Source organism: Myotis yumanensis, unplaced genomic scaffold, assembly GCF_028538775.1.
Source record: "Myotis yumanensis isolate MYYU_CA2020_CCGP unplaced genomic scaffold, mMyoYum1.0.hap1 SCAF_4, whole genome shotgun sequence".
In the NCBI taxonomy this organism is placed as follows: domain Eukaryota; kingdom Metazoa; phylum Chordata; class Mammalia; order Chiroptera; family Vespertilionidae; genus Myotis; species Myotis yumanensis.
Window position 1 is genome coordinate 38,363,306 of NW_027223755.1, and position 16,459 is coordinate 38,379,764.

Genomic DNA, 16,459 nt, shown 5'->3' on the forward strand with positions numbered 1-16,459 from the left:
GATAAGCCCCGCCCACTCCCCCTGCCCCGCCCCCGCGACACCCGAGCGGCGAGATCCGCGGAGCCTGAGCCGTTACGTCATCAGCGGGCGACGGGCCTGGCCTTTCCATTCGCCGGGTGTCTCGGCGACTCCTGAGGGTCCATGTGACCGGCTCCTAGTGCTTCTGGGCTGCCCCGGGAGGGGTCTAGCGGGGTCCAAGAAATTCTCCCGAAGTCCGGCTGTTTCGGCGGACCCTCGGGGCCATCGGAGGTAGGTGAAGGCGGCTCCCGAGGAGGGTAGCTCGGACCCACGCCGGATCTGCCTTGGTGGGTGGCATGCTCCTCTGGGCTCCCCAGTCTCCGCTGGTTACCTCTTAGCCAGCCCATGGGGATCCCCTCAATTCCTCTTCCACCCAGATTTCCCTCCTTTACGATCACAGCCCCGTTACACCGTCCGCTGTTATTCGTCCCCGGAATAATCCGCATCTTCGCAAAGCAGTGGGCAAATTTCCATCTCTGTGCCTCCTAGGAGGTTCCCTCGGTTTCGAATACTCCCTCCTCCGCCGTCTGTTTTAATATTATCCAGAACTTCACAGCCCAGCGGAAACGCACACCGTGAATCTTCCTGGGAGCCACCCAGATGTCACATCACTTCTCGCCTCCATGCCTCTGCACTGTGTCGTGCCCCCCCCCCCCCCGCCCCCCGCGCCAATGCTGTTCCTCACTCATCTGGCAAATTACTGCTACTACTCCTGCTACTGCTCCTCAGTTTTTCTTCTTAATGTTAAACTGTTTCTCTCAGGACACAGTGATGTGCTCTTCTGCTCATACTCTAGTATGCGGCAAAGTCCGGCAGGCGGATCGGGCCTGGTGCTTGTTTTTGGGTAGTCAGTGAGCCAAGAATGGTTTTTACAGATGAGCATTTGCAGTCTATTTGATGATAGGAAACACTCACTTTGAACCTGAAGTGAGTGAAATATTCTCCCTCCCCCAAATCCCATTTTCATTAATAAATAAAAAATTGTAGTCATAACTATTTTGGGGGTTTCATTGGAAATTTTCTTTCTTACTATATAAGTAACTACATTAGTACCCCCTGTTTTCCTGTTGGCCCACAAAGCCTAAAATATTTACCACCTGACCCTTTACAGAAAAAGTTTGTCCACTCCTCTTCTTATGTTCATCTTATAGATCCCACTTGTGATTTTAATTTTGTGTTTTCCCATGGAACCCAGCACAACGCGTCCTTTCCTTCATTCTACATTCTTTGTAGTTAGATATCTCTGATGGCCATTTGGAAGATGGATGAGGGAGTTAGGAGGACCTTATGTCACACTATTAGTAGACGAGAAGATATGAGTTAGGGCAATGGAACTAGGTGGAGTGAACGTGATGAAGTTTAATTTGGGAGGTAAAATCAGCAGATCTTTTTGGATGTTAGAAGTGAGAAGGAAGGGACAATCAAGGCTGATTCCAGATTCCTAGCTGGTGCCAATCACAGCTGAAATGGAGAATATTCAGGTGTGAGGGTACAGACCATGTCTTTCAGTCATCCTTGTATCCCTAGTGTCTAGAACAGTGTCCTATACATTGTAAGTACTTGAATGAACAGAAAAGTTTCCCCCTCTTTTTAATCGTTGATGATCATGTTTCATCAAAACAGCCTTTAAAATATGTTGCACTTACAGATTTTGGTGTTACCTCTGCACTATTTTCAGGCTTTCTGGGATAGATGATGAATTGTACCATCACAATCATTCATCTGATAAAATGGAATCTTTTGCAGATTGAATAGTTCTGGAAAGACAATTTGGGCTTAATTACATGTCAGTTATAAGTTTCATTCTGTTCTCTCACTTTAATTAAGATTTAATTCCAGAATTGCTTTATTCTTGTTTTCTTATTGTTTAAGCCATCTTAAAAATTAATTTAATTTTGAGCTTCTACATCAGAATATTATCTTCTTGTTTTATTCTCTTTTAAGCTTTTAAATTTAATTTTAAGCTTCCACATTAGACTATTAGTTTTGTTTTCCATTCTTTTTGGCATTTTAGGCTTTCAGGATGTCAATCCCTGTCTTCTTAAAGATTAAATGTCATTTTAATTTAGTTTCAGGAAACTTTTATATTTTCAGTTTCACCTTCAATAAATGAACATTCTAAGCCAGCCATGGGCAAACTACGGCCGGATCCGGCCCGTTTGAAATGAATAAAACTAAAAAAAAAGACCGTACCCTTTTATGTAATGATGTTTACTTTGAATTTATATTAGTTCACACAAACACTCCATCCATGCTTTTGTTCCGGCCCTCCGGTCCAGTTTAAGAACCCATTGTGGCCCTCGAGTCAAAAAGTTTTCCCACCCCTGTTCTAAGCCATCATGCTTCTCTCTGCTTTGGCTACTGGATGGCTAAGCTAGATTTATTCCCAAGTGTTATAAATTGGTCATTTAGGTGTGAGGACATTTATATGTAGCCTCTGTGTGTAGCTGAGTTGGATGGTGCAGTATGGTAGCCCTATTTGTATTTTTCCTGCTTTCTTTAGATTATTTCTTCTGTGTTATAATTAAATGGTTTGCTGATCACTAAGCTGCTATACAGCCTTTTGACAGGATGCAGAGTGAAAAATCACAACTGTATATATATACAGGTTTATGAGTAATACTAGAGGCCTGGTGCACGCAATTCGTGCACTTGGGGTGGGGGTGGGGGTCCCTCAGCCAGGCCTGCACCCTCTTGCAGTTCGGGAGCCCTTGGGGGATGTCTGACTGCCTTCAGTCGTACATCCTTAGCACTGCCATGGAGGCAGGAGAGGCTCCTGCCACTGCCACGGCACTCGCTTCTGGCTGAGCAGTGTTCCCCCTGTGGGAGCACACTGGCCACCAGGGGGCAGCTCCTGCATTGAGTGCCCCCTGCTGGTTAGTACGCATCATAGTGACAAGTTGTTCCACCATTCGGTCGATTTGCATATTAGCCTTTTATTATATAGGATGTATTAAAATATTTTCTTTTTCAGACATAAGGCAGAATCACTAAAATTATTTCTAACATCATTTTCAGACTACTTACTTTTGGATAACAGTCTAATTGTATGAAACTATGGCTGGTTATAAGCCTGTAGCTATTCAGACATACCCTGTACTTGGTGAAAAAATCACCCAGGATACACTGTACTGGAACAACTATAAGGTAAGTACTTATGCCAATTTCTCCAGCATGTGTTATACTTTGGATACACTAGTAGAGAACTAATAACTAAAAACAATCTATCAGCAGTTTATAGTTTGGGCAGAAAATTTGATATTAGATATTTTCTTGGAATTTCATATAAATTGCTGCTTAATCATACAAGTGCCTAGTACAAAATAGATGATTAATCAGTGACAAATGAATTAAATTTTAGAATTTGAATCTCATGCAAGAAGTTTTGTTTGTTTGTTTTTTGCTTTTCTTAATCTAAGGAGGAAGTGATGTAAAATTAATTCTTCTAGATTATAAAGACAAATAGATATTCTCAGTTGTAACTCTGTGAATACTGCAATTGTTAATTACTCTGTATTATTTTTTTATTAAGACCCCTGTTCAGATCAAGGAGTTTGGCGCAGTGTCAAAAGTAGACTTTTCTCCACAGCCTCCATATAATTATGCTGTCACAGCTTCTTCAAGGGTAAATATAACATTACATTTATTTTTCTTTTTATAGTTTATATTTACTACTAATTGTGAGCCATCTGGTAAAATACCATGTTTTTTTCTTGTAGATTCACATTTATGGCCGATACTCCCAGGAACCTATAAAAACGTTTTCCCGATTTAAAGACACAGCTTACTGTGCTACTTATCGACAGGATGGTAGATTGCTTGTGGCTGGCAGTGAAGATGGTGGAGTTCAGCTTTTTGATATAACTGGGAGGGCTCCCCTCAGGCAGTTTGAAGGCCATACTAAGTAAGAGACAGTTAAAAAAATCTTTTTTAATTGAGGTATAATTTAAATACAACATTACAGTTGATATTTGTATATATTGCAAAATTGTCACAAGGCTAATTCATTTTTTCCACCATACAGTTTTAGATACGTGCTTTTTATGTGTTCTTTATGTTTAGTTTTGTAAACTCTGTTTTCTGGGCTTTGAATAAAAACATAGAGAAGATTATGTATCTTTAAATACTTTATTTCTTGGTTGTTGTAAGACAGTCTGTTTCCTGGTTCAGTCCTAAGGTCCAGTTTGATGGGGCTTATGAATTCCCTAGCATTGTATGTAACATTTTAGGAAATGGATATTTATCTAGGGAGACATTCTATAGTGTTCATTAACTTCTCAGTGAGATCCGTGACCCAATTGCGATTATAAAGCACTGATCTAAAGGCAGCCTCACAACTGTTAATGAGAACTTTATAAGCCTGAACTGTATTAGTTCTCATTTTGAAGTTAAGTTGGAAGGTGGATTTTCTTTCTTCCTGGAATTAGTATTTTGCCCCTTGATAAATTAAACTGCCAAGGCAATTTTATATTATAACTTTATTTCAGGATTACCAATGTCATTTCTATAATTTGCTATCAATTTAAAATCTCAAGAGTGTTTTTTTATATTGTACTAGAGGCCCAGTGCATGAATTTGTGCACCGGTGGAGTCCCTTGGCCTGGCCTGCAGGGATCAGGCTGGAACTGGCTCTCCGACATCCCCTGAAGGGTTCCGGATTGTGAGAGGGCGCAGGCCAGGCCGAGGGACACCACTGGTGCACCGGGCCTCTAGTATGCATATAAGATCTTTGGTTAATCTCTTCCCACCCTCCCTCCTTGCCTTTTCCCTCTGAGATTCATCAGTCTGTTCCATGTGTCCATGCTGTGGTTTCCACTCCTGCTCCTGCGTTGAGTGTCTGCCCCCTGGTGGTCAGTGCATCATAGCTACCAGTTAGATGGTCGGCTGGCCACTTAGGCTTTTATATAAATAGATAGATTATCAGGATGATCTTATCCCATCAATGAAACATTTAAAATATAACAGAAATTTACTTAACATGATCCTATTTAGTGGCAGATCTTAGAATTTTTTAAGGAACTACCCATTTTGAAATTTTTTAAATTAAAGAAAAGTACCTGTGTATCAACATTTAGAATATTTTACTTTCAAATTGTTAACATATTGTAAAATATAATTTCAAGGCTATTGTTTAATATTCTTATTAACTTCATAGTGCATGGGTATTTAAAATTTTAAGTTAGCTTGAGGACAGACACCTGTTTTAAATATTTTTTTTCCTCCTCTATGATTTTACCCTGCAATTACACCCTGAAACATTTGGGGGAAAGAAGTGTTTTATGTTAGAAGGTGTCAGACATACAATTTTTTTCTTGCTTTTTAATAAACTGATCCTTTATCTTTCAGAGCAGTCCATACAGTAGATTTTACAGCTGACAAATACCATGTGGTCTCTGGGGCTGATGATTATACAGTTAAATTATGGGATATTCCAAACTCCAAAGAAATTCTGACATTCAAAGAGCATTCTGATTATGTGAGGTGTGGATGTGCTAGCAAGCTGAACCCAGATCTCTTTGTAACAGGTTGGTAAACTCACTCTCCCCTATCCCTCCCCCCCCTAAAGTTGATAACTTTACTGTGCTAGATTTTAATATGCTTTGGGATTGTTTTTGGATAGAGGAGTTTAACATTTTTAATAAACATATGTTTTTGTTTATCCAGTTTTCTTTTTCTTTTTTTGGTGATTGTTCTTACTGTCCTCCAAATATACTTGGAAACATCAGGCTGCCTTGAAAACATAAGACAGTCAGAACTGTAATGGGTTTAGTATTCTGATTTCAGAGTCTCCAGCAGCTAGGAAACAAGACAATGCAGTCAGTCTTTGGGTGCCTGTGCAGAGATTCCCAGATGACTCAGTAGTGACAGAAGCCTGGAGATAGGAATAGTTAAGATTCTGTGTAATATAATATTGTGCTTCTTCAGAAACAGACAATGGTACCAAAGAGTTTGGAGGTACTATATCTTTATGAATTTACATATGACTCTTTAAAAATTTCATCTAAACTTTTTTCTATTTATTTATTTTAATATGTTTTTATTGATTTTTTAGAGAGAGAGGAAGAGAGAGGGAGAGAGGTACTGTAGAAACATCAATGAGAGAGAAACAATCAACATTGAGTGGCTGTCTCCTGCACAACTCCCACTGCGGATCAAGCCTGAAACCCGGGCATGTGCCCTGACTAGGAATCGAACTGGTGACCTCTTGGTGCATGGGTCGATTCTCAACCACTGAGTAACACCAGCCGGGCTAAGCTTTTCTCCTTTAAAATTTTATGTTTGAATATATGTACATGCACACACACACACACACACACACACACACATACACATACTAGTAGTTTTTGTTGTTTTGACTAGTGAAACTCAATAATAAAAATTGACATTCTAGGGTCTTATGATCATACTGTGAAGATGTTTGATACACGAACAAACAAGAGTGTTATCTCGGTAGAGCATGGTCAGCCAGTGGAAAGTGTCCTGCTTTTTCCCTCTGGAGGTCTTCTGGTATCAGCAGGTATGTCTTTTAAAAATTGCTTTCACCAGTATGTTGGTCTGGAATCAGATAACTTCTTTATCAGTTACTTTTTATAATTTATCAGTGTGCACTTGAATTGCCTATCTATATGTGTTTGCTCAAACAATTGATAAGTGGGACCGGCAAGCAGTTATCATTTATTGAGTACCTAATGTGAACCAGACACTGCTATTCTCTCTGATGCCCTAGATGAGCCCACAAGGGAGGTAGTTTGCTCCCTGTTTTGCAACTGAGGAAATAAATAAAAGTTTTAACTAATTTGTCCAAGGCAAAGTGGTAAATAGATCTGAAATCCCAGAACTTGAGAGTCTGCTTATCTCCTTAACCCAGAAATCCAGGTTGTACACCTGCTGTTATTCTTACATAAGAGATCTGCGGCAGTTTTTGAAAACACAGTTTCTTTCAGATCTAGAATCAGGCTTATTTTTTTCATGTGACTCTTGATGAAATGGCCTTACCCAGGAAATAGCTGCTAGTGCTGGAGGAGGAGGTAATGTGAGGTCAAAGAGGCCTTGATACATTTTTCATCTAGGGTGGAGCTGAAGTGTGCTTATGTTGATGATAGTGCATTTTCAGAATTATAATGGAAGAAGTGAATTGGCTGTTTTCATTTGTCAAATCAAAATTAATATGTTGACCTTGGAAGCATACATAGATAGTATGTGTACTTTTATAGCCTACTAGAAAAAGGCTGTGTGTAGCCTTTTAAAAAAAATTCTTAAAGTATCCTGTTTGATACTCTTCCCCCAGTACCTATTGGATTAAAAAAAAAAAAGTTGATGACATTGTTAGACGTATCTATTTGTCTTACTGTTGTTTTGAGAAATGAAAAGTTCAAGATGAGAAGTATGATAGGTACTTGTATGCTAATTACTTTGTCTCTAGTTATGTGACCTTGAGCAATCCCTTAGCTTTTATCGATCTTGAAAAGGAGAGGTTAGGCTAGATCAGTGTTTCAAACTGTAATCTCTCTCATGAGCGGCCACATGTGAGGAGACAGGGACCGTGAATTGGGTTCCAGGCTCTCTTGCACAGTCAGGTTAGGTAAGAAATTTGTTCCCCCTTCCACAACCCCTTTTTCTATTTTACCTCTTAGACTTCTGCTTAAGATTTCATTAAGAAGTCGTTAATATTTCATTAAGATGCTGAATTAAAAATTTTTTTTTAACCATTGGATTGAATTGTGTTTTAGGATCCTTCCAACTCTTAAAGTAAGAAAAAGTTATAGGGAAGTTTTTCAGTTACATTGGGATTCACAAAATTTTTTGGAAATAAAATCTGCATTATTTCTATGGTATTACAACATTTCTTTTGAAGAATGTTTTATTTTAATTTTGTTGAAATCTTTTGGTTTTGCTTTTTATTTTACCATGTAGTTTTGTGTATTTTAAAAATAAGAAATTACTTAATTGTCCTAACAGCTCTGTGAGGTAGGAGCTGTTATTATCAGGTACACACCCAGCAAAAGGTAGTCAGCTTTGAAGCCAGGCAGTCTGACTCTGGAATCCCTCACTTAACCTCTGTGCTGTGGAGTGTCCAGTGAAGAATGCTCTTCAGGTCTTAAATTTTTGAATCTATAGTTGGAATATCAAACTAATAATTATTTCTTTTTATAGGAGGCCGTTATGTTAAAGTCTGGGACATGCTAAAAGGAGGACAGTTGCTAGTGTCTTTGAAAAATCATCATAAAACTGTGACATGTTTATGTCTGAGCAGCTCTGGACAGAGGTTACTCTCTGGTTCACTGGACAGGTTAGCATTTTCATTTTCTTTCTTCATTGTTAGTATACTAGAGGCCCAGTATCCGAAAATCATGCTGGGCGGCGGGGGGGGGGGGGCGGGGGACGGAGGGAAGTGGTCCCCTCAGCCTGGCCTGCTCTCTCTCGCAGTCCGGGAGCCCTTGGGGGTTGTCCAACTGATGGCTTAGGCCCACTCCCTGTCACTCGGACAGTCATTCGAACATCCTTAGTGCTGCTATGGAGGTGGGAGAGGCTCCCACCACTGCTGCTGCGCTCACCAGCCGTGACCCTCGCTATGGGACTGAACGGTGCTCCCCCTTTGGGAGCACACTGACCACCAGGGGGCAGCTCCTGTGTTGAGTGTCTGCCCTCTGGTGGTCAGTGCGTGTCATAGCAACTGGTTGTTCCGCTGTTTGTTTGATTTGCATATTAGCCTTTTATTACATAGGATAAGTAATTATTGCTGGAAATGAGTTGTTTCTTCAGTTTTTGTGATAAAATAAATATTCTGCCAAATGATTTCCATGAAAAAAATTCTGTTGAGTTGAAAATAGTTTTGACCTTTTATTTACATATAGAAAACTTATATGCTTTAACTTATATACTTAAGGAATTTTTATTCTCATCTGAGGATACATTTTTTTAATTAACTTTAGAGAAAGGGGATGGGAAAGGGAGGGAGGGAAGGGGAGAGAGAGATATGAGAGAGAAACATTGATCAGTTGACTCCTGTAGTTGCCCTGACCAGGAATGGAACCCGAGACTCTTCAGTGCACTGGATGACGCTCCAACCGAGCCACAACAGCCAGGGCATACTTACGGAATTTAACTGAACTATTCAAACATTGATCTTCTAAAACAATCTATATTCTGTAGTTTCTTTTTAAAATCATTTTGGTATATTCGTATATTTTCAAACAGTTAATAATGAGTATATGTAAATATTCTAGTTTATAATTAAAATTTAAAATTTCATGTAAAAATTTATATATATTAATGTGGTCCAATTTTACTATTTTAAATAGGTATTAGTATTCTATTAGTTAATGTTCTAGAACAGTGCTGTCTAGTAGAAATGTAATGTGAGCTTATATATGCCATTTAAAATGTCATAGTAGCCACATTAAAAAGGTAAAAACTAGGTAAAATTAATTTAACTAGGTAAAATTGATTTAATTCACTGTATCTAAAATATTATTTCAATATGTAATCACTATAAAAATTAATGAGATACTAGAAACAATTTTAGCATGTAATACATGCCCTCCGATAACAATATTTTATAGTGATTAAAGTGAAACATACTGGTGTTTAACCGAAAAATATTTTTATACTGCTTCAGCTTTAAAATTAAATTTAAATTAAGTAAAATAAAAAATTCAGTTCTTCATTTTCACTAGCCACATTTCAAGTGCTCAGTAGCCACATGTGGCTAGACTACAGTACAGTTCTAGAATTATATTCTTCTGTTGTTGGTCATCTTTATTTATTTATTTATTTATTTATTTTAAATATACATTTTATTGATTTTTTACAGAGAGGAAGGGAGAGGGATAGAGAGTTAGAAACATTGATGAGAGAAAAATATTGATCGGCTGCCTCCTGCACACTCCCTACTGGGGATGTGCCCACAACCAAGGTACATGCCCTTGACCGGAATCGAACCTGGGACCCCTCAGTCCGCAGGCTGACTCTCTATCCACTGAGCCAAACCGGTCAGGGCATGTTGGTCATTTTTAGTTCCTCCCCCATTATGTAAAGCCTTCCCCCCTCAGTCTTTATTAAAAAGCATTCATTTTAAAGCTAGAAAATACTTCTAATACAAAGGAATTTATTGTATAAATATGTAGCAAATTCTCTCTAATGTGTTACTAGGCAACTTGGGACTAAAAGCTAGGTAACTTGGCTCTTGTCTGCAGTGGTTCTTGACCCAGAAGAGAGGATTCAGTGATGAATTAGTTTGTAATTAATATTACTAATTATTGTTTATCTTTATTGTATAAATTTTAATATTCATGTATTGAATTTTCAAAAAATGGAAAATTTTATACTCATTTTCAAGATATTTTGTGACAAAGCTTTCTTTTTTATTAGGAAGGTGAAAGTATATAGCACAACTTCCTACAAAGTAGTCCACAGTTTTGATTATGCAGCTTCAATTCTGAGTCTTGCACTTGCAGTAAGTACTTTTAGTTTCTTTTAAAGCTTCCCCTAACCTCGCCTGTTAAATGAAACTAAAATGGAATGGTAGGGTTTATCTTTGTATTCGAATAAATCTTTTCTTTTTGCCACATTAGAGTATTGAGTTAAGACAATTTCTAGAATATATGACTTGTCCCAGTAACTTAGCATGCGTTCGGATTTAGGTCCCGCACACTGCATAGCTTCAAACCAAGTGCAGTGCTGTAGGCCTTGTTAAGCACCAAGGGCAGGACTTGGGAAGATGATAAAACTCTTTAAAACATTTAACTCAAGGGTTAAGTACTTAGAAAGTCAAATTGGCCCTCTGAGGGGGTTGGGGACCGTGGAGGACAGGGGACAACAAAGTACCTCCTTTCCTTTGTTGACTGCTCTTTCTGGAATGTCCACTGTCCAATTTCACGAGCCATTGAGGAGGAGGATATTTGGATACATTCTAGAGAAATCCAAATTGGGAGAGGAAAATCAAATATTTTCTTGGCAAGAGTAAAAAATCATGTCACTACATAATCCTTTTTTTCTAGTAATAGGATGCAGAAAAAAATATTTTGGAGTTTTCCAAGATGTCATTAGCTGCATATTATTATACAAACTGCCAATAATGATTTATAACAGATATAAGTTCTGTCCATATAATAGTATCCTAGAAGAGAAAATGATTTTGCTCTAAATTTTTGCATAGATCATTGTTAGGCAGAATATCTGTATCTGAATGGAACTCTTGGTGAAAGTATGGATAAGCAGCAAACACATTATAAGTGGTATTTTGAAGAAAAAGTATGATAAATTATGAGTTAGGAATAGACTAACCTTTTTTTCTAACCGCTGTTAGCATGAAGATGAGACAATAGTTGTAGGAATGACCAATGGAATACTGAGTGTTAAACATCGGAAATCGGAAGCGAAGAAGGATTCTTTTCCCAGAAGAAGAAGGCCTGCATATCGAACTTTTATTAAAGGGAAAAATTATATGAAGCAAAAGGTATTTTTTAAAAATATTGATTTTTTCAAATTGATTTTAGAGAGGAAGGGTAAGGGAGAGAGAGAGAGAGAGAAACATCAGTGATGAGAGAGAATTATTGATCGGCTGCCTCCTGCACGCCCCCCTACTAGGGATTGAGCCCGCAACCTGGGTATGTGCCCTTGACCAGAATCGAACCCAGGACTCTTCAGTCCTCAGGCCAACGCTCTATCTACTGAGCCAAACTGGCTAGGGCAAAAGGCATATATATATATATATATATATATATATATGTTTGTTTTTTTAAGGAGAAATTTGTTAGAGTAGCCAATTCCCTGCACATTACTGGAAAGTATAGTTTACATGGCATTTAACTTTATTTTGATTTTTCTATATCAGATTTATCTCTAGATTGCTAGATTGTGGACCCTCCTAATAAATAATGGGGAATAAGGATTACTTTATTTAATACCCATAGCAAAGCTATAGTGCCTCACCATATTCAAAGCGATGTCTTCTTTCCCATGCCATCTGATGTGATCTTCTAAACAACCCTGAAAAGTTGTAGAGTCAATAATGTTCCCGTTTGGCATCTGAGAGGATGGGGAAGTTGTAAATTGGTCCAGAATTTCATTCCTGGTAACAGAATTGTTGACTAGATCATAATTTCTCTGAATCTTTTTTTTCTTTCTTTCTACTAAATCACATTGCTTGACATGTAAAGAGAATTGAAATCAGTAATGTTTTCCCAGAATGGAGGTATTGTGTATGCATTGTAAGTTAAAATCATAGGAGAGTAAGAGCACATTGATGTGACAGATTATTCCATTTTCATTTTATCTATATTATGGGCATGGGATCATTATTCATGAATAGTTCAGGAGTGCCCTGGTATGAAAAATACCACTATGAAAAGTTTATTTTGAATGAAACTCTATACAGGTGTTGATTTTTCTCTATAAATTTACTTTTCAATGCAGGATGACATTTTGATTAACAGGCCATCAAAAAAACATCTAGAATTGTATGACAGAGATCTGAAAAATTTCCGGATCTCCAAAGCACTTGACAGAGTCCTTGAGGTGAGTGAGGAGTGAGTGTGTGTGTGTGCAGCTTCCTCCATTAACAACATTCCCTACCAGAACGGTGCATTTATAACAATTGAACCTACAGGGAGCATATTGTTAAAGGAATCATTTTATTACTTGTGTAGTACCATGACTCAAAACTGTGAAGATGAAATTTAAGTTTGGCAATTGTTAGTAAGTTTCAAGACTGTAATTTCTCTTGTGCTGTCTTGTCTGCTCATGTTGACTCTGAAAATTTTTCTAGCCCAGTTGTACAATCAAGACACCTGAGATTACAGTTTCCATCATAAAGGAACTCAATCGAAGAGGAGTTCTTGCAAATGCCCTTGCAGGTCGGGATGAAAAGGAAATCAGTCGTGTTCTTAATTTTTTGATAAGGTATGTTTCATGTCTATGACACACAATGTATTTTTACATCTAAAATCCTTTATGCCCAAATGAGAGACATTTACTTTTAATGTGATCTTTGTAGAGAACTGATAGAACAACTCAAATCAATTTTAAGATTTTTTTTTCAAGTTGGCAAGTTTCAGTAAACAGTTTTTGCTTTGTAGGAATCTGTCTCAGCCGAGATTTGCTTCTGTTTTGATCAATGCTGCTGAAATAGTTATTGGTAAGTAATTGTTAAAACTCGAAAAATCCTAGCATGCTTGCAAAAGTGAGATGTCAAAATATGAAATAAAATTTGGAACTCAAATAAAAATATCTTGTTTTGATCAATTCTTGATTGAAGATTTTTATGGAGAAAACAAACAACAGTAAATCAATGCATTTTAAAATGGAGTAAAATGTTTACAGTGCTTCAACTTCGAATTGCTGTTATTAGGGTTATGATAAAAAAAAAACCAAACCACTTTTTTCTTTAAACATCTACAGGGACAGTGACTACTTTTTAATGGGGAAATGAAAATAAGTCAGAATGTCCGTGCTCTACTTTTTGGTTGTTGGTAATCCTCACATGAGGATATTTTTCCATTGATGTTTAGAGAGAGTGGAAGGGACGGGGAGAGACACAGAGAGAGAAACATGGATGTGAAAGAGACACATCAATTGGTTGCCTCCCACATAAGTCCCGATCAAGGCCGGGGATCAAGCCTGCAACTGAGGTTTGTGCTTTGGACTAGAATCTTACCCTTCAGTCTGCAGGCTGACGTTCTTTCCACTGAGCCAAACCGGCTAGGGCTTCATGCTCTGCTTTTTATAACTACTTCTTTTTTGAAATATATTTACTCAGATAAATTGTTTACTTTCTGTAAATCATAAATATAAAATAAGTACAGATCTTCCAGTGTCTTTGTATATAATATTTTTATGCTTTTTCTAAATATTATTGTTCATTTATTGTTTAGAAAGGTATTTCTAGTTATTGTGTTTTCTCTCTCTATTTCTAGATATATATCTGCCGGTAATTGGTCAGTCGCCTGTAGTTGATAAAAAGTTTTTGTTGCTTCAAGGACTTGTAGAAAAAGAGATTGATTACCAAAAAGAACTGCTAGAAACCCTGGGGATGATGGATATGCTTTTTGCTACCATGACAAGGAAAGAAAGCACTCCTGCATCTGATGGACTTCTAGAAAACAGGATAGAGTCCTAGTGCCTGCTTAATAAGACACAGAACTGCTAACTTGGGATAGAATTGATTCTATTAACTATTGGAAAGAAAATCTCTCTGACGCGATAAAAAAACGATTGACAGAAGCAATTTTATGGAAGAGACTGGAATAACTATGATTGGAAAATAAGTATCTGGTTTGTGACATGGTTTTCCATGTAATAGTTTGAATTATTTCGTGGCATCTTTGGCTAGAAGATCTCAACTGTCTTGATCATAATGCACGTCCACCTTGGACAAGTTGATACTAGTTTTAATGCAGCAAAGTTCTGTACCAGCATTTGGATAGGCATTCAGAAGTGTGGATATAGTTTCCATTGGAATCATGCCAAAGACACGGATTTATTTATTTTTTACCCATTCCTGGAAGAAAATAAAACAAATGGCAGCAACAAATAAATTACTTCTTTAATCAGTCCCCTTGGATTTTCCAGGCCCTGCTGAGCTTGCCGCCTTCTTGACATCACTTATCGCAGGTCAGATGCTCTGTAGCTGGTAATAGGCCTGGAGCTGTTCCAAGTGGGCAAATCAATGGCCAGCTCTGAATAATGACAGTTAGACATGCATTCAGAGGGAGTGATGAGGCAGATTCGATGCCTAGAAATTGTGCTGTCTATGCCCCAGATTTTCTTTTTATTTTTTTAATCTTGACTGCCCTCATCAGAGCAATGTCTACAGAGAGGCCTTATTAGGACCATGTTTTTTTTAAAAAATATATTTTATTGATTTTTTACAGAGAGGAAGGGAGAGAGATAGAGAGTTAGAAACATCGATGAGAGAGAAACATCTATCAGCCGCCTCCTGCACACCCCCTACTGGGGATGTGCCCACAATCCAGGTACATGCCCTTGACCGGAATCGAACCTGGGACCTTTCAGTCCGCAGGCCGACGCTCTATCCACTGAGCCAAACCGGTTTTGGCTAGGACCATGTTTTTATTAATTCCCCTTAGTAAACAGCCTTTCTACCAAGTTTTCAACTTGCTTCAGGTCAGCGAAATGAGAAAATTTGCCATTTCTCTTACAATAAATAGCATTTCAGCCTTTCATATGTTTGGAATTTATTTTGTAGCTACCTAAGTCTCTGGAAACAATTTTCTCTCATCTGTATTTGGATTTTTTCTTTTTTAATAAGTCTTTACTGTTGAAAATATTACACATGTCTCCTTTTTTACCCCAATGACCCCCTCCAGCCTACCCCTGCCCCCACCCTAGGCCTTCATCACCCTATTGTCTATGTCCATGGGTTATTGGATTTTTTTCTTTACACAGTCATGTTTCAGAACTCCAAGCCAGAATAGCTTGCTTTGGAAAATAGCTGTATTTTTTTAAAGTTCAGTATAAATCATATTTTAAAATAAAGAGATTCTTATTTTTCTCCTTGGCTTTCTGAGATGTATCAATTCCTAATGGATAGTCACTGGTTGTTTTCACACTTGCTAACTCTCCCACCTTCCACCAATTCCTGTCCCACTTCAAGTAGTTAATTATCTGTAAGGAAATATGCCTTGGGCTAGAAGAACCTTTAGTTAAAGGAAGATTTTGTAGTGGGAGTCTCCTCTTAAAATTTCAGTTCTGTGAATTCAGGTTTTTATTTTATTTAAAGCAGAAGAAAATATTTCTGTGTTTTGGTAAGGGAATATGCTCAAAAAAGGATCTAGTTTCCCTTTAAGCAGTCATACAGCACAATGGCCTATAAGAAACAAGGAGTTTGCTTCCCTGAGTAATTATGAGATCAGTCAAGGTTAGAAACTGTTTATGTTGAGAATCGTTCATTTATATAAATAAATTTGTATTTAAAAGCTTTTTTTTAAAAAAATTGAACTTTATAAATGTATATACTAATAAAAATTACAAGTTGAAATTCTGTCTAAAACTAGTTGCCATCAAGTGTCTAACATGTGACCAGGGTTTCCCATACATCATTTGACTCTCACTACACCCACCCAAGCTTGATGTTCTCATTGGACATTGAGTTCTCCAAGCTTGAGGTCCTCCTCATCCCAGCACTCTGAACTGGTCTGCCTGCTGGGGCTGAACGTCCTTCCCTTGAACAGAACTCCACTGAGAGTTGCTGTTGTTAGATGCTGTTCTGCATTTCAATTGCTCCATGTTAGTACATATAGCTCAGCTGCATTCTGTTAATGTTGGCCTCCTATTTTACTGCATAGATATGCCATAATCAACTTAACCATTTTCCTATCAATAGGCAATTGGATAGTTTCTATTGGTTCTCAACCTTCCTAATGCCGCGACCCTTTAATACAGTTCCTCATGTTGTGGTGACCCCCAACCATAAATTATT

The 16,459-nt window shown here is 37.9% G+C and overlaps 1 protein-coding gene across 1 annotated transcript; it reads left to right on the forward strand.

Moving 5' to 3' along the window:
• The first annotated feature begins 97 nt into the window (after positions 1-97).
• On the forward strand, positions 98-16,005 carry UTP15 (UTP15 small subunit processome component). The gene is made up of 13 exons (XM_070412178.1): positions 98-249; positions 3,037-3,165; positions 3,551-3,643; positions 3,738-3,922; positions 5,365-5,543; positions 6,410-6,535; positions 8,173-8,308; positions 10,390-10,474; positions 11,327-11,476; positions 12,436-12,537; positions 12,788-12,921; positions 13,098-13,156; positions 13,935-16,005. The coding sequence occupies exons 2-13, from the start codon at positions 3,076-3,078 to the stop codon at positions 14,135-14,137; spliced, it is 1,542 nt and encodes a 513-aa protein (XP_070268279.1). The 5' UTR covers positions 98-249; positions 3,037-3,075; the 3' UTR covers positions 14,138-16,005.
• Positions 16,006-16,459: the final 454 nt, after the last annotated feature.